Here is an 18741-nt window from a genome sequence, read left to right on the forward strand (position 1 = left end):
TTGCATTCCCACCAACAGTGTAAGAGGGTTCCCTTTTCTCCACACCCTCTCCAGCATTTATTGCTTGTAGTCTTTTGGATAGCAGCCATTCTGACTGGTGTGAAATGGTACCTCATTGTGGTTTTGATTTGCATTTCTCTAATAATGAGTGATGTTGAGCATCTTTTCATGTGTTTGTTAGCCATCTGTATGTCTTCTTTGGAGAAATGTCTGTTTAGTTCTTTGGCCCAGTTTTTGATTGAGTCGTTTATTTTTCTGGAATTCAGCTGCAGGAGTTGCTTGTATATTTTTGAGATTAATTGTTTGTCTGTTGCTTCATTTGCTATTATTTTCTCCCATTCTGAAGGCTGTCTTTTCACCTTGCTTATAGTTTGCTTTGTTGTGCAAAAGCTTTTAATTTTAATTAGGTCCCATTTGTTTATTTTTGCTTTTATTTCCGATATTCTGGGAGGTGGGTCATGGAGGATCCTGCTGTGATTTATGTCGGAGGGTGTTTTGCCTATGTTTTCCTCTAGGAGTTTTATAGTTTCTGGTCTTACGTTTAGATCTTTAATCCATTTTGAGTTTATTTTTGTGTATGGTGTTAGGAAGTGTTCTAGGTTCATTCTTTTACAAGTGGTTGACCAGTTTTCCCAGCACCATCAAGTGGTCTTTCTTTGTACTTGCAAAAAAAAACATATATATCTTGTCTAAATTTCTTTGTGCAAATTTGAGATCAACATAGCTTTACCCAGAAGAGTGCCTAGTGTTCTCTCCAAAAAGACAACATTCCCTTCTTAATTTTTGTTTTGTATTTTTTTAATCACAGTAGATAATTGTACTTTGTGTCTAAGTATTTTTCGGTTGATGTTATTGTTGAGTTTTTCTCATTTGCTCTTTGTTTTTCTTGCCACTTTAAACCTATTGAAAAGCTTATAAAGCATAAAATGATTAAATAATGAATTTTATTCCTTTAGACATTGAAGGGAATTCATAATTTTAGAGCCTCTGGAGATTATGACAATGACTGTACAAATCCTATAACACCCCTTTGTACACAACCTGACCAAGTTATTAAAGGTAAGTAAGGATATTGGGAGGTATTGTACCTTTTGAGGTTAATCATAGTCACTAAGAGATTGATAAAAATAAAGGAAATGACTTTCCTTTAAATGTAATTCTGATGTCAAGAAAAGGCTAATCATATATTGACTTATTTTTAATAAAAGAAAAAATATTTTTAAAATGCTCTTTAGTGACTTTAAAAATTGGGCTTTCTTGAATTCATCTTTTTGCCAAGCATTAGACTAATAATCATGGTATTGGTGAAGCCAACAGCCACTCTGTAAAAGATACAATGTTGTCTTTTGGCACAAGCCAGAATGGGTCACATCTGGCGTCTGGGTTCTACATGCTACAACTGGAAGTGGTGGCTCTGATTTCAAGGTCAGAGTTTGGGACTAGAGTATTGAATCATGTGTTTTAGTTAGATGCCCATGCCGCTACCATTAGGATAGGATGTCCGTTCAGGAGGCATAAAAGAGAAGGAAGATAGGAAGCAAACGTTAGTAAGAGATGGAACTAATTCAGAGATGTCCTGTCACCATTTGGACTTTTCCCAGTGGGTAAAAAAATTGTTAAGGTGTTTGCTCTTTAACAGTTTTCCACTAGTAGTCCCTTGACGTGAATAAAGAGTCTTTTCTTAAAATCAGACAGTTTTTCTTTGGTTAGCTTTAAATTGCCTTAGACATCACTATATGGCCTTTTGATTTACCTTCTCCTTTCTGGGGGCTACTATGATTTACACTTTGTTACATATCACTTAAAATTATTGCTGTGCTGTGAATTTAAATGTAGGATTGTTTTACTGATTGTGTGGATTTCTCCCTTTAGGGGGTGCTAGTATCATTCAGTGTCACATTCTTAATGATAAGAGACACATATTAACCAAAGACACCAATAATAATGTGGCATATTGGGATGTATTGAAGGTGAGTATCTTTGTAATTTAATATAGTTTACTGGATTCTGTATCCCTTTGTTTTTTTATTGTAGTCTGTATGTATATGTGTGTATGTTGTTTGTGTGTGTTTGTGTGTGTATATAAAATAACCAAGGTAATAAATATATAAATGAAGATTTAAGTGCAGCCTTATTTTGGGGTATATATTCTTATGTGAGTATTAGATAAGGCCATAGTTTATCTTTTTTTTTTTTATAGTTTATCTTTTTAAGTACCCAGAATTTGAATGGAACCATTTTCTCTGTTTAGTGTATTACCAACTGTGTTATGCTGCCTTCCCTGAAAATGAATACTTCAGAGTTCCACATCCTTTGATGCTCTTGGCATTTGGGGCCCAATAAATCTGTTGCAGGACTGGGAAGGAGGATCTGTCCTGTGCATTGTAGGGTGCTTAGGAGCATCCTGTAGCCTCTACTCAGCAGATGCCAGTAACCACCGTCATCCCCATCCCCCATTTCAGTTGTGACAACCAAAAATGTCTCTAGACATTGCCAGATGTTTAGAGGGAGGGAGGAAGAAGAAGGATGCAAAATCACCCTAGGTTGAGAACCACTGGAGTACACAGAATAATTTTGGCCGTTTCTTAGGATTTATAGCCGTCACTGTGGGCATCGGTTAGGACTTTGAGTCATGTTACAGTGACTTCTTGGATAATTGAGATGTATTAAGCTGTTCGGCCACATTCTAAGTGGCACTGAAGAATTTATAGACAAATAGAAAACCTTGCTTTTAGGATCCTGACAAATGGCCCTTCTTAGTGTTGTTGGTATATTTATTTGTTCTACAAATATTTCTGGATTAAGTGAATGTTCAGTTCAACACAGGGCAGAGAACTGTGTTGAGGGTCATAAATGATGAAAAATGATCCCTTCTGGTTGGAGAGACAGCAGAACACAGGATGGCCTACAAACAAAGGTGGTTACTTACAACTGGAAAAATCCGGAGAACTTCACATGGAGAAATCATTTGAGCAGGGCCTTAAAGGATTCCAGCAGATAGATTGTGGGAGAGCATTTTAGGAGGGTGGAGTGAAGAACGAGGACACAAAAGAGGAAAGTGCTCATTCAGGGCCAGGTGAGCAGTTTTGTATAATTGGAGACCTGAGTGAATATAAAGGCATAGTAGGGGTTGAAGGATGAAAAGTGAGATTCATTTCCCACAAAGTCATGAATTGTAGGCTCCAGACTTGGCCAGTTTTTTTAGCACTTACTAAAGATTCTTAGATGAGTTTAGAGCAGGAAAACTGTCTAACTAGCTGAAGTCCTGGTAGAGTGCTGCTGTCTAAATGGGACGTACTTCTACTCAGATGGGGCACTACGCTGACATGCACCATCATTGGCATTTTTGTGTCCCTGACAGTGTCCCATATCCAGATATTAGACCTTGAGGTTTTAAGATCAAGTGATCAGGCAAAATAGACATGACATTAAACAAAGATACGGAAGTCAGGAGTGCTTTTAGGACCATAAGCTCAGAGTTGAACAGAGCTGCATTCTGACCTTGGCTCTGCCACCTGCCAGCCAAATGATCTCTAGAATATTCTTACCTTTGTCTTTATTCCTAAAATCTGGGTCTTACCTATTTCTTGGTAATATTAAGGGGCTGTTTGAGAAGTATTTATTGTAATGACTGACAGATTATAGTTACGAGGTTGTTGCACCAATACAGTGAAATATCATATTCCTCTGGAGTAGGGTGGGAACAAGCGGGGGTAAAAAAAAAAAAAAAAGAATAATTAGATATTTAGGCCTGTGGATGAGAGTGATGCTTTCTCGATGGCTCAGTGGGTAAAGAATCCACCCGCAGTGCAGGAGACACAGAGGTGCAGGTTCAATCCCTGGGTCAGGAAGATCACCTAGAGGAGGAAATGGCAACCCACTCCAATATTCTTGCCTGAAAAGTCCCATGGACAGAGGAGCCTGGCAGGCTTCAGTCCATAGGGTTGCAAAGAGTCAGACACGACTGAGCGACTACACAGGAAGAAAAGGAAGGAACAGAGATTAGTGCTTGGCTTCTGGATTAGTTTGAAAGTGTTACAGGGAACATAAGAGGAAAAAGGGTTATTGGGGGAAAGGAACATGCTGAGAAAGGTAACAGATTTGAGTTTATGTGGGATGTCTGGGTAGAGGTGTTTGCTGAGCAGAGAGCTGTACAACCTAATGTATGGATGAGAAATCTGGGCTGGAGAAATGGGCTCAGCTGTCATCATCTGTGGATTATAATTGGATCCATGAGAAGGTCAGTTTCCAAGAGATACATCTATACTGAAAATGGAAGAAACCAAATCATCTCCATTTCAAGAATTTTTAGAAAAAGAAGTCAAAAAGATGTATAATAAAACGGGGTAAGAACGCTCAGAGCCAGTGGCAGCTCAAGGACTAATTGTCTCAGAAAGGAGCTTGTGGTAAGCTGAGCTAGCCTGCTGCGAGTTTGCATGCGATAACAGAATGGAGTATGCATGTGGATCTAGTCAATGAAGAGGATGGTGTCTGGGAAGAACAGTTTCTGCCAGATGGAGTGGGTTGAGTAGTGTTTGGGAGGTGAAGAAACAGAATTTGAATAGAGACAATCTTTGGTGATATTTGACTGGTGAGATAGGCAGAGGAGGCAGTGACTGGAGAAGATTTAGAGATGAAAAGGTCACGGGAGGGTTTTGTTTTGATGTTAAGGTAGTTTTAAGATGGGAGAAATTTGATCATGGTTCACCGTTTATGGGGAAAAGCCAGTAGAGTCATGAGAGGGTACATGATGGTGGTACAAGGCCCCCAAGAAGCAAGAGATGAGGCGGTCCAGGTCCAGCAAGAAGGGATACCTTTTTCCTTGCACCAGGAAGAACAGTAGCAGAAAGTTAAGGGGATTTTGTTGAGGCTTCTCTTTTTTTAAGGAGTAGAGGTCAGAGTCATGTGGTGAGGGCAGTGAGAGGTGGTGTTGGCAAGGTCAGAGATAGGAGGAAAGTAGAGATTTAACAAAGATGTCGTGGGAAATTGAGTGTGGAAACAAATTCCAGGTGGCATGAGTACCTATCCCATTTATAGTAGGAATACTGTCAAGGATTTCAGAGGCTGCGGTGGCCTACCTGTGTGTTGTCCACGTGAATGTTGATGTTGTCCAGGAAACAAGCAAGATCGCAAGAAGGGTTGCAAGACATTGAGCCAGGCTCTAGTTGCCAGTGATTGAGGGACAGTAACCACAGAGGTTACTAGATGGCAGTGAGGAAAAGAGGGTACAGTTTACTGTTCAAAGAAAGAGTTTTTACACAGTCACGGTAGAATGATGGTCTCTATATGCCATTAGGGAATTATGGGATATAGAAGACACCGAGGCACCCTTTGAGAAGATGCCTGGTGCGATGGGACCCTCAGGAACAAGCCAGGTTGCTGTTAGGAAGAAGGGGTAGAGGGAGCATTCTGTCTTGTGGTTCAGAATTGAGATGAGCTGATTGGAAATGCTCCATGACACCAGAAGTTTGGAACATACTTTTGGGGAGCATAGGTATTTAGGGAATGAATGAGAAAGATTATAATGGTCAAGAAGGAGAAACTTAAGATTGCTGCCTATATTATACCTGTTATCTGATGGTAGCTTCATAGTTCTCTTAAAGTGCTTACAAACTGTTTTTTGTTCCTTCAAGATTTTTTTTTTCCCTTCATTTGACATTGGTTACAGGTAAGTGTGGTGGTATGTTATATCAATATCAGCAAAATTAAATTACAGTTTCCAAAAAAAGAGTATTTTGTGGTTCTTTAATTTAAAATTTTACTAGGAGGTAGTTATTTAAAGGTAAACACTTTAAGATAAAAATGTTTGATGACATTCTTTCTGAAACATATTTTAATCTCCATTTTATTTAGGCAAATGTGTAAAATTTTGAGTAGCTAAGTCAGAGTCAAATCAATTGACCACTTAATAATTATCGTACTTTCTTTTTGATGTATAGGCATGTAAAGTTGAAGATTTGGGCAAAGTGGATTTTGAAGATGAAATTAAGAAAAGATTTAAGATGGTATATGTACCAAATTGGTTCTCAGTAGACTTAAAAACAGGGGTAAGTTAGCAGTTGATATCTGTGCAATTTGGGATAGTTGAAAATTTCTCATATAGCTGAGAATTAAGTATTATTAGTTTTGGAGTCCTGTGTTTTTAAGTTTGAAAGGAGAAGATTTTATGCAGTTTAAATGCCTTTTCATATCCCAGTATATTAAATTATAGTTGCATTGAATTACAGGAAACACATTTTTTGATTCTGAATCTGTGGCTTAGCACTCTAGTCAAATAGTGCAAATAAATAAGAATTTTAGAGACTTACTTGAAGAATGTATTCAAATAGAATGCCACTAAACAATTTTTCTCTTTTGACAGATGCTGACAATTACTTTGGATGAGAGTGACTGCTTTGCTGCTTGGGTTTCTGCAAAAGATGCTGGCTTCAGCAGCCCCGATGGGTCGGATCCAAAACGTGAGTTTGTGTCCTTCCTTCCCCACCTCCTTCCAAAAGAGTAGGTAGTCTGTGCTGGTTTTTTGCTATATGCTTAACTTTTTTGTTTTTTAAACAATATTTGGGTTTTTAAAAAATTATTTTTCAAGAAATCTATATTCTCTCATATGGAAATGGAAAATATTCCATTTAAAGTGTTTTGGGATCTTGAGTTTTGTCACAATGTATGACTTGGCTTTAACAATTAAACATGCAGCATACTCTCTACCCTTAAAGCATTCTGGAAATCTGTTAGGTAAGGATAAGTGAAACTAGGAAACAGTTTTTCCCCCTCCAATTAAAAAAAAGATTTATTGAAGTATAACTGACATATCATGTGTTGGTTTCAGATGTACAGGATAATGATTCAGTATTTGTATATATTGCAAAATAATCACAACAATAAATCTAGTTAATAGTTAACATCTGTCGCCATGTATAGAAAGTTTTTTCTCTTGAGACTTGTTAATCTACTCGCTTAGCAACTTTCAAATATGCAAGACAGTATTAGTCAATATAGTCGCCATGCTGTATGTCACAGCCCCATGACGAATATATGCTATAACTGGGAGTTCATACGTTTTGACTCCCTTCACCCATTTTGCCCATTCCATTACTCCTACCCCCCAACATCTGGCAACCACCAGTCTGTTCTCTGTTTCTGTGAGCTCTGGGTTTTTTTGCTTTTTTGGTTTCAGATTCCACATGTAAGTGAGATGATATGGCATTAGTCTGTGTCTGACATATTTCACTTAACCGTAAGGCCTTCAGGGTTCATCCTTGTTGTCACAAAAGGCAAGACTTCATTTTCTTTATGACTGAACAGTATTTCTTTGTGTGTATATCACATTTTCTGTATCCATTCATCCGTCAATGGACAGTGAGGCTTTCTGTAAATAATGCTGCAGTGAACATGGGGGTGCACGTGTCTTTTTGAAGCAGTGCTCTCCTTCCCTTCGGATAAGCACTCAGCAGTGGGATACTAGGTGGGAGAGCTCTGTTTCTGAGGAGCCACCGCGGTGTTTTCCACGGCGTCTGCACCAGCTTCCCTTCCCACCAGTAGTGCACAGGGGTTCCTTTTTCTCCTCACACTCTCAGACATTTGTTATTTATCATCTTTTTGATCAACAGCCATTCTGACAGGTGTGAGGTGATATCTCATTGTGGTTTTGATTTGCTTTTCCCTGGTGATTAGTGATATTGAGCATGTTTTCATGTACCTGTTGGCCATCTGTATGTCTTCTTTGGAAAAATGTCTATTCAGCTCTTCTGCCCATATTTTTAGTCAGATTTTTCCATTTTTTTGCTATTGAGTTGTATGAATTTTTTATATATTTTGGATATTAACCCATTTCAGATAAATAATTTGCAAATATTTTCTCCTATTCAGTAGGTTGCCTTTTCATTTTGTTCATGATTTCCTTTGCTCTGTAAAAGCTTATTAGTTTGATATAGTTCCACTTACTTTTGCCTTCATTGCCTTTGCTTTTGGTGTAAGATCCAAAAAAATCATCCACCAAGATCATTGTCAGCAAGCTTATTGCCTGTGTTTTCTTCTTGGAGTGTTAATGGTTTCAAGTCTTACATTCATCTCTTTAATCCTTGTTGAGTTAATTTTTGTGTATGTTGAGAAGAGACTTATCTTCATAAGAGTCTATTACATATTAATTATATCGTTGATCAGTATTCTTCTAAGAATGTAGCCTGTAGAAATAACTGATATATATACAAAATATAGTGGCTTTATATGGAAATAGCCCTTTAAAGAATACAATTTCTGTTGTTGTTTATTCATTTTCAAAGAATGGCTGTATCTGAACAACCAAATAGAATATCTGTTTGCTTGATATTATCACTGCTTTAAACATTGTAAGATGAAATTTTAAGTAGACTTTATGAAATACATAGTCTTGCTTTTAGACATCCTTGGCATTGGGTTAAGAATGTAACATCAGAATATGTGGAAACTTTTCATTTTTGTTTCTTTCCCTCTATTTTTAAGTTAAAACTAATGTTTCTCTTTTCTGTTTTTTTTCTTTTTTAATTGACTCTTTTGCAGTGAACTTAGGAGGACTTTTACTCCAGGCACTCCTAGAATATTGGCCTAGGACACATGTGAATCCAATAGATGAAGAAGAAAATGAAGTAAACCATGGTTTGTATTTTTATATTTAGGATAATTCGTTTTAAAATTACTCTGAAGTTAAGGATATTTGGATTGTTATCCTGAGAATTTAAAAAAAAAATTTTTTTTAAGCATTTGCTTAAAAGTAGGCCATAGTAAATAGTTGTGATGTGCCCAATTTATTGCCCTCCCTTCTACATGCTAAAGAATATCCATCCAGTCTTAACTGAGATATCAAAGAACTTTCAGGTGATGAGACTACATAAGGTACATAGAATCAGTCCAGTGCATCCAGGTGCCCTTTGTCCTTAAAAGTAGGCAGCTTAGCAGGTTTATTCTAAAGGTATTTCTCAAGGTGTCTGTGGACCTGCTGGATTTACCTCCAAAGCTAGCTATTTAGCTACATTGGAAAGCCAGGTTTGTCCTCGTGAGGCATGCTTCACATTGGCCTGAAATGTAGATATTCCCTAGTCTGATGATCTACCTGATATTGGCTCAAAAAATCAACTCCCAACTCAGAAGTGTCAGGGTAAGTGAGTGAGTATGTGTAAAGAATTAATGTCATTGAGGACATTCGGAAGCTGTGTGTGCCACAGGCAGTGGCGACAACTCACTGTGCAGCACAGGAGAATTTGGAACATATGAGTTTGGCTCAGTCTGATTAAAGAAAGGAGGGGAAAAAACTTAAAATATCACAGCTGACACATAACCTTGAGTCCCACCCACTGAGGACTTGCTCTGCTAAAAATTCTCTGAAGATTGCCTGTTTGTGGTGGTCAGCAGTGATGAAGACCTTCTGCCAGAGACTTGGGTGTGGCTGACTGATTCATCCCAAATAATTTTTGGAGTTTAAGTCTGTTTTGCAAGGATGACATGCCTCTCTGTAAGTCAGTGTCCTGATGTCCCTGACCCCACACACGGTGGCGCTCCTTCTGTCACCTGGCTCACTTCATTCCCCTTCTGAAGTGCACGGTGAACTGTGAGCCAGAGTCAGTGGGAGGATCTGTTCACAGAGGGTCGAGAAAGCTAGGTTCTGGTATGGGCTCTGCCATTTTATCAGCTATGCAGCTGTGGGCATGCCGTTTCCTGTTCTTGACTTGTCTTTCTACATCTGTAACCTGACAGGGTGCCCTTGGAGGCCCAAGGAGCCAATAAAGACTAAGTAATCAAAACAAAGGGCTACAGTCAGCACCTCTTGAAGGCAGACTTTGGTTGGGGGAGTAAACAATAAGTCACAGGAAATGCCAAATCATCCTTAAAATCCAATCGGCATAGTGAAGGCAGGGCAGGACCAAGCCAAGCTCAGGACATGGCACACTCTACCTGTCTGGTAATCCTGCTGGACCTACACATCACGCAGTGGACACTCAAGCTGCTTAGGTTATACGTGGTGGGCAGCTCAAGTATTCAGAGGCCTATAGTGAGTTGTAAGTGAGGATACTAGAGATAGATGGGCATGGATCCCTCCATTCAGGGACTGACATTCTGGTTGGACAAAGCGCCGCTTACATCTGCATTGCGTGATCAGAGTTCTGAGAGCGCTGTTGGGTTGCAGAGGGTGAGATTGCTTCCAGATTCCTTCAGAAAGTGGTTATGAACAAACTGGCACTTGAGGGGCATCAGCTGCAGAGAGCTGACTGAAATGAAATCTGACTAAAATGAAGTCTGCAGAGAGCAATAAAAATGAGTTTATGACGTCTTTGAGATTTTTGTTTTCCACTAATACCATTAGTTGTGGCTGCCATTAAATATAAATTTTTTTTCCTGACACCAATTTCTCTGTGCTTGGTGTTTTACCAATCCCCACCCCACCAGCACCAAAGAAAAGAGCAGATGATAGTTTATAAAGAGACTGTTCTAGACTTCCCTGTGGCTGAAGTAGATGGTTATGTTTTTGTTTTAAATCTCAAACATTAATCTCCTCTAAAATGTAATCATTTCTCATGAGGTATGTCACACATTGCTGTATTTCTTATTTTCAGGAACTTAACTTTGTTTTTTACCTTTATTTCCATCTCTGGCTGACTTACAGGACTTTTTGACTTAAAAAATCTTGCAATGGTTGGGTCCTATGGAAACAAAATGTTTAGAATCTGTGTTGTTAGCACTGACTCTGGATACTTACGCCATGTATATCTTTTCCTAGTAAATGGGGAGCAGGAGAACCGAGTACAGAAAGGCAATGGCTACTTTCAAGTGCCCCCACACACCCCTGTGATCTTTGGTGAAGCTGGAGGTCGCACCCTCTTCAGGTATGGGTAAGAAGGGCTAAGAGTGCATCCTGTTTGCCCTGAAGTTTTGATTCAAGCAAATGTCTATTGTTAATTTCTAGGGGTGTCTGGGTTTTGCTTTTTCACCTCCCTGAAATAGTTAAGTGTCTGATGCTATTAGATCCCATCTTAATTGAGAGCTGAGCCTCTAGTGATAAAATGAGGTTGATACCTTGCCTCAAGGCATCTTCTTAGTGGTTTTGGCAGGAAATGCTTTTTCTCACTTAACCAGCAAGACGGCCAGGGTGAGAGGACAGATGACTTCACCAGAAGTCCCCACCCCCGGGACAATATCTGAGTAGATAACTTCCCTCAGACCGGGCCAGGGGAGATGGACTGGGCTGCTCCTGGGAACTGTCGTGCCCAACAGTGGCTCGACCTGAGGTGCAAGGCAGGCCTTCATGAGGGCCTGCGGGCAAGTGCTAGACTGGCTTCACCTCCAAGTTGCCAGCCAAGGCCCAGGAAATGTCATGGGAGAAAGCCATGGGCCAGAAGTAAGAACACTATTTGTCTTGCCCTTGAGAGCAGAATTCTTTTCCTTGATGGTGATTTCCTGAGAGTGTGGTTACTGAAAACATCCTGACCCCATATTGTGTGTGGAGTGCCATGCACCATAGCACTGGTGGGCGACTTCAAGTGCCTTGCCTACACCCAGCTTCCTGTCCTCACCCAGGAACCCCAACAGGCAGCTGTAGTGCATGTCTGGCCTCGGAATCTGGGAGCCTGAGTTTTACGGCTTGCTTTCACTCTTAGCAGAATGAGTCATTCTGCCTGCCTTCTGCTTTATTTCCTCAGTTGCCAATTGGGGGTTATCCTGAGTGAACTCTATAAGACCCCTCCCTCTAACATTTACTGACAGTGATACTGGGATCTCTGCTTGTTTTGTCACTTACTACATGATGGATTATGTTTAGGCTGCTCTGCCGAGATTCTGGGGGTGAGACCGAGTCCATGCTTCTTAATGAGACGGTGCCACAATGGGTAATTGACATCACTGTGGATGTAAGTGTCCTCCACTCCCACTTTGTCCTCTTATTTTTTTCCAAATCATGAAGAAAATCAACTGTATTGGATTGTATAATCTTTCATTGAAACTAGACTGCCAAGTGGAATCCTCTTCTGCTTCTGTGCAGTTCCAAAGCTGCAGAGAAATATTATAATTATTTATGTCTCTTTCTATCTTTATTTTTAATATATAAAATGTGCTTATCAAAGAAAATGATAAATGAATAAGGTGAAATTCCCATCTTTTTCCCAAGCACTCCCTTCCATTCACTTCTATTCTTCCCAGAGGTAGTAAATATTAATAGCTTAACGCAAAGCCTTCAGTACCTTTTTCTGTGCATACACAAGTATATATTATTTGTGTCTATATATGTGTGTCTAGCTATATGTGATCCATATATAGATCATTTTATTTTGCACAGAATCTGCTGTTCTGTACTGTTCTACAACTTGGGTGTGTTTTTTTGTTTTGTTTTGTTTTTCACTTAACAATATATTTTGGACATTTTTTCGTATCAGTATATGGATCACTTCTTTTTAATGACTGCATAGTATTTTGTTGTATAGGTGTACCATGATTTATCTAGCCAGTCCCTATTAATGGACATTTAGGTTGTACCCAGTGTTTTCTGTTACAAACAATGCTTCGGTGAACATCCTTGTATATATATCTTTGTGTACTTTTTAGGATAAATTCCTAGAAGTGGAATTGCTGGATCAAAGGGTATGCACATTTTAAATTTCAATAGATACTGCCAAATTGCACTCCACCAAGGGTATACCAGTTTACACTCTCACCAACAGTGTGTGAGTGCCCAGTACCCCACACCCTCACCAATGCTGGATAACTTAGAATCTTTGCTGAAAGATAGACATATTATCTCATTGTTTTAATTTTTTTTTAACTTACGATGAGGTTAAGCATCTTTTCATAGTGGCCGTTTTTATTTCTTTTGTAAATTGCCTGTTTGTATTCTTTACTCTATTGGGTTATTTGTCTTTTGGGTTATTTGACTTTCTTTTGGGTTATTTGTCTTATTGACTTGTGATAGTTCTTCATATTGAATATTAACCCTTTGACCATTCTCTTGCCTTTCGATTGAATTTTTACTTTGCTCATGATGTCCTTTGGCAGGCAAAAAGTTCTAATTTTTATATGACCAGGTTAATCCTTTATGGCCATGAGTTTCATGTCTTGCTTAGGTATTCCCACTCCAGAGTAGCAAAAATGTTTTCTTGTGTTCTCTTCTGTATGTTTATGATAATAGTTTATATCTAGATCATTAATGTATTAGAATTTATTCTATTTGGTGAATTTATTCTGTTTGGCATGAAGTAAGATGCTAACTTTCTCCAAATGGATAGCCAGTGTGTCAACACAATTTCTTGAATCATCTAAACTTTTCCTACTAATTTGAAATGCTGTTTTATCATATACTAAATTACTGTACACACATAGGTCTGTTTCTAGTTATGTGCTGTTGACCAATTTTATGTCTATTTAAAGCCTCATGAAAAGAGATTTAATCTCTAGAACCTTCTAGAAAATTTGTTTTCTGTCCCACATGTACTTCCAAGAACTTAAAACCAGTCTGACACCTGATGGATATTCTAGTCTTCTCTAAATTTGAGCTCCCCATAAACCTCTACTTCCTTTGAGTGTGAAACTCACTTGGATGCATTGCTGACTTTAGGCCTGTGGCTTATTCCCTGGAGGAAACATCCAAACAGGATATGACATGGAGGCTTAAAGGATTAATCCCCAAAGCAAAGATGACCAATTAACTATCCTTTATCTAAGTGTATGGTTTACATCATGTGGACATCTAGGTGGTTGGCTCAACTTGCCACTCTTATTTGAAACCTCAGACCTCACTCTGATGTCACAGGTAAAGCAAGTTAGGAGGACTTGATTGACCTTTTCAGGTGGATAATGGACCTTAACCAGCACAGAGTGTATGGTTTTGCTCAAAAGTAAATGTTGTGGGTTTCTCTCAAGACACTTAAATTTTTGTTCTGGCATTTGAATGTAGACTTGAGATTTTGGTTTGTATGGCTTAAAGAATTAAAATAAAGTTTGTTTCCCTTTAATATCTTGAACTGTTATTTGAGAAGAGCCATGCTGCAATTTTATATTGCCACTGACACTGCATATAATTTGTCTTTATTTATGTTTTATTACAAAATGAAATATTATACTTTTCTGATACCCTTTCTCTAAGGCTGACATAATTTGATAGCTTACTATAAATTTCATAGAAAGTCACTTTTAAATGTACAATAGCTATTAACTTGTGAATCATGTTTTCCTATTGACATTTTAGTTTATCAACTAATAGAAACTATTTTACCTTTTTTCACTTTTAATATTTCAGAAAAATATGCCCAAATTCAACAAAATTCCTTTCTACCTCCAACCTCATGCATCTTCAGGAGCAAAAACCTTAAAAAAGTAAGTAAATGGAGTGTTGGGCAATACTTTGATCTGATTAATTGCCAGAGATTTTTTTATTCCTTATGATTACATTTATAGCACAGGAGGCAAGTAGTAGATCTTAGGGTAATTTCATAATACTGAATAATTTAACCATTTACAAAGTATGGGCTTCCCTGCTAGCTCAACTGGTAAAAAATCCACTTGCAATGCAGGAGAGCCTGGTTCAATTCCTGGGTTGGGAAGATCCACTGGAGGAGGGATAGGCTACCCACTCCAGTATTCTTGGGCTTCCCAGGTGGCTCAGCTGGTAAAGAATCCATCTGCAATGTGTGAGACCTGGGTTCAATCCCTGGGTTGGATTTAATTGCCAGGGATATTTTTTTATTCAGTATGATTACATTTATAGCATAGGAGGCAAGTACTAGATCTTACGCTAATTTCATAATATTGAAAGTTTATATAATTTAACCATTTACAAAGTACCTACTGTGGCCAGTTGCAGATGTTCAAAATAAGACATGGATTTTGTCTCTTGCCATATTCATAGTTTAGGACACAGTCTGTGTATAATAACTGCTTTTATGGGTACTTAGGGAAAGAAAAGTGTAGGGGAAGGAAATGAATCTGTGACTATAGCTTTCCAGAAGGGTTTCTTGAAGGACATGTAATTTGAGCTGGACATGTAAGGTTGGCCAAAAGTTCAAAAGAAAGATATGTCAGGTCCAGAAAATGGTTTGATCAGGGATGTGGAAGTAGGAGCTTATGTAAGATATTGTTAGATTTCCAAACATACACACAAAAAAGAATAGAAGAATGAACCTCATTATCCCATCGAACAGCTTAAGTGATTGTCAACGTACGGCTAAACATTGTGTCATCTATACCTCTGTCTTCCCTCCCTCCCACTGAATCCCCCTGCCTACACACACACACACACTCACACTCACACTCAGACACAGAGGATTATCTTAAAGCAAGTTCTAGATGGCGTTTCAGCAGTGTTTAATGATTGAACTTCAAGATGGCTTTTAAAGTATGAGCCTGAGCTACTTGATTTGACCATTGTTAACTGATGTCAGAGATACAGAAGTAGGTTTGGGGATAAGGAAGTTGCTGAATCTAGTTTTGGACATGCCGAGTTTGTGATGCCTTTGGGACGTTGTCTGGAGCTGTCGGGTTGGTGGGTTTGGAGATCAGACAGGCAGTTGAAACTCAAGGTCTTGACTATAGGAGGAAGCCCTGGGAGAAATGAGTACATCCATCATCGGAGCCTAATGAGCAGCACCAGAGGCTGCCTTCCCTTTCAGGAGCATTTAGTTTGCCCATGCTCTGGGAAAGTCTTTAAGGGAACAGAACCTAGAAGGCTATTCTTTATGTATATAATCTCACTTATTTGCACATAATCTGTCTTAGGAGAGGACACTATAAGAAATCTGTTGGGAATTCTAAAAATGGATTAAAGCAGTGACTAAGAACATGTATTGGTTTATGTTTCTGTGGTATGATTTAGCCTTATCAAATGTTGTCACCAAAGAATATGGGAGAGAGAATATCCAGTGATTTCCTGATGTCACCATCGCCCTTGCCTTTTTCAGGGACCGACTTTCTGCTAGTGACATGCTTCAAGTCCGGAAGGTAATGGAACACGTCTATGAGAAAATCATCAACTTGGATAATGAGTCTCAAACCACTAGCTCTTCTAATAATGAAAAACCAGGAGAACAGGAAAAAGAGGAGGATATTGCTGTATTGGCAGAGGAGAAAATTGAACTTTTGTGCCAGGACCAGGTAAATGGACTTGAGGACACCACCCCATTTCTTCCAGCGCTGGTGCTCAGAATTTCATAATGTGGTAGGATTGTGGTTTCCAGATCTGTTGCCTTGCAGGGGTCGGGGGGAGGGCTTCTACTTTTAGAGAGACTGTAAGGAGTGCTGGGTCTCCCACCTATTTGTGAGGCCCTTTCTGGAGGGCTTGATTAACCCACCCTAAAGCTTGCATTTACCCTGGGGGCAGTTTTCAGGAAAGGGACAAGGTTGAAATGCACTCACAGACAGATGTGGATGTGCTGGTGGCTTTTTTTTTTTCTGAAAAGAAAGCCACATGATCATCTTGATGTGCAGATCAGCATCTGCTGTGTTAGTTTAAGATTTGAAGAGGAGGTGAGTGGAGCATCTGTGGAAATGGTGTAAATGAGGATTCACTCGAGGCATTTCTTCAGAACGGCTGAATGTGTCATGTCTGCCCTAGCCACAGGAGTTGCCTGTCTCCTGTGCCCAGATTCATGCCTGCATGCAGCAAGAACAGGCCACCAGGCATGGGCAAGGAGAGTTGGGCATTAGCAATAACAGCCTGAGATACTGCATACCTTTTTTATTATTTATTTTTTGCTATTCAGGTTTTGGATCCAAACATGGACCTTCGAACAGTGAAACATTTCATATGGAAGAGCGGTGGTGACCTCACCCTCCATTACCGTCAGAAGTCCACGTGAAGGGCAGGCCAGCACTCCTGGGTATTCATTTACTGACCTTCCTCTATGGCCCCAAGAGTAGTCCTAGGAAGCCCAGAGCCCCAGTGGGAACAAGACTTCTAACGACTGATTTGGTGTGGACCGAGATTATCTTTCCATTGAAGTGACTAATCAAGATGTAATATAGAAACCAGTCTCCATGTGTAGATTACGCTGTCCCCAGGGAGGCAGAGTGCCAGAGCAGAAGAGCCCCAAGCAGGCTGTGTGTAGCGAGATGTACTGAGGACTGATGAGAGGCCAGCACAGAGTTTGCTTCCTCCTTTTGTTTCCAAGGACCTTATCTTGATCTGTTAGCACTTGTCAGAGACACATGGTAGGGCCACGTCTGTCACTGTGTTCCAACTCCAATCCCACACACTCGGGAACTTTTCTAAGAGTACATTCCATCTACACAGTACCTATGAAGGCTTTTTCCAAGTTTGTCATTAAAAAAACAACAAACAAGTTGTTTTCACCATTTAAGACAGTTATTTTTAATAGGAATTGGCTGTTGCACAATTCAAGAGCCAGCCCGTTTCATAATAAATGATTACTGTTGGGCTTGTTTTTAATACTGCATCTCAGATGTGTGGTTGTAGGCAGATGTGTTGAAACCCCAGGTGCTGGGTCACAGCGCTTGGACTGCCAGCCTCGAGTGTGCCGGGCTCGTGCCCAGCTGGGGCGCCTGCACTGCACAGCGGCCACAGGGCGGTGCAGCTCGCTCACTCCTTCCTCCACTGTGTTTTCTTTTCCGGCAAAACCAGGTGACACCACAGGGTCTTGCTCCAGGTGAGCAGCATGACACAATCAAAACTTAAGACCATGATGAGATCCTAACTTCATTTAAATGCTACCTAATATTTATGGTGTCAGAGTAAAAGGGTATCATAATGAGTTAATTTGATATTCATGTCCTGGAAGTATACATGTTTGTTTTTTCCAGTTTTATATGCAGGTTTGTGTTGTTGTTATTGTACCTGTATCCAGATTTCTTTTCACTGTTCTTTCTAACAATCTAAAGCTTTCATAGAATCATTTGGATCTTGTACAGAATATAACTTATTGGGGATAAACACTTCAACTTTTGGCAGAAAAAAAATACTTTGGATTCTCCCCAAGGTCATTTGTACTTGGAATAGAACAATGGTCCACCCCCATAAAACTACATAAGACAAGCCTCCTGTGTGAAGCCAGAAGCACAAGTGCCTTCAGAGGGCAGTTTATTCCAGTCCAGTTGCCTCCCCAGCTTGTGTGTGGCCCGTCCCCATAATAGCAGGGACTGTGGAGGGGGTGGGGAAGGTTTTTTCTTTTCTACATCTTCACAGGTTCAGCTGGAGGCAGCTGACGGGCCTGGGTCCAGACCTAACTGTTTGAGATACTCTGATCCGCACAACTGTAGACAGGGTCCACTCACTGCTGGTCAGCCTCCTTTGGAAAGTGGAGCGGTCATTGCCTCCAGCACTTTGAAGAAGTGAGCAAAGACACGCCACGTTTCCAACGAGTCTGTCTCCCTTATGCAGAGAGCAACGGTTTTTAAAAAAAAAAAAAAAAATCCTTTCTATCTGTTGAATACAATGGTGCACTTTCGGTGCACATTTTTTAGCAATAGTTGTGAATTAATGGCTAAAAAAAAAAGAAAACAAACTCACTTACCAGCCCTCAGCTTTGTTTGCACGAAGGGCCCTTGGGCTGAAGGAATGGGTCTCACTGGGCCATGCCGCCCTGTGTGCCGAGTCTTGAGGGGTGGCTGTGCTCCCTTCCCATCTTAGATCTGACCCCCCTGCCCCAGCATGGTTGTCTTTTGTTGTTGTCCCAGTCAAACCCGTAATAGTTTCCAGAAGATCTGACAGTCTGCAATGCCAAAAGGGTAAAAATCTGTATTTCACAGTTGTATAGAATAAAGGCTTTAGTTAAAATA

General features: G+C 39.8%; 1 protein-coding gene across 8 annotated transcripts in view; it reads left to right on the plus strand.

Annotated features, from left to right (window-relative positions):
- WDR48 (WD repeat domain 48) overlaps positions 1 to 18741 on the plus strand; it is a 50318-nt gene extending 31577 nt beyond the window's left edge. For 6 of the 8 annotated variants that reach the window (XM_081527451.1, XM_081527448.1, XM_081527455.1 and 3 more), the window contains 10 exons: positions 957 to 1059; positions 1873 to 1970; positions 5940 to 6047; positions 6362 to 6458; positions 8536 to 8631; positions 10748 to 10853; positions 11786 to 11873; positions 14252 to 14328; positions 15909 to 16101; positions 16710 to 18741. In XM_081527451.1, coding sequence (XP_081383577.1) covers positions 957 to 1059; positions 1873 to 1970; positions 5940 to 6047; positions 6362 to 6458; positions 8536 to 8631; positions 10748 to 10853; positions 11786 to 11873; positions 14252 to 14328; positions 15909 to 16101; positions 16710 to 16805 — 1062 coding nt within the window. In that variant the 3' untranslated portion in view covers positions 16806 to 18741. The remainder of the gene's footprint in view (positions 1 to 956; positions 1060 to 1872; positions 1971 to 5939; positions 6048 to 6361; positions 6459 to 8535; positions 8632 to 10747; positions 10854 to 11785; positions 11874 to 14251; positions 14329 to 15908; positions 16102 to 16709) is intronic. The other 2 variants (XM_081527450.1, XM_081527454.1) reach the window with 2 other exon arrangements.

The sequence above is a fragment of the Giraffa tippelskirchi genome, chromosome 9, assembly GCF_054371585.1.
Source record: "Giraffa tippelskirchi isolate mGirTip1 chromosome 9, T2T-mGirTip1v1.2.pri, whole genome shotgun sequence".
Taxonomy (NCBI): Eukaryota; Metazoa; Chordata; class Mammalia; order Artiodactyla; family Giraffidae; genus Giraffa; species Giraffa tippelskirchi.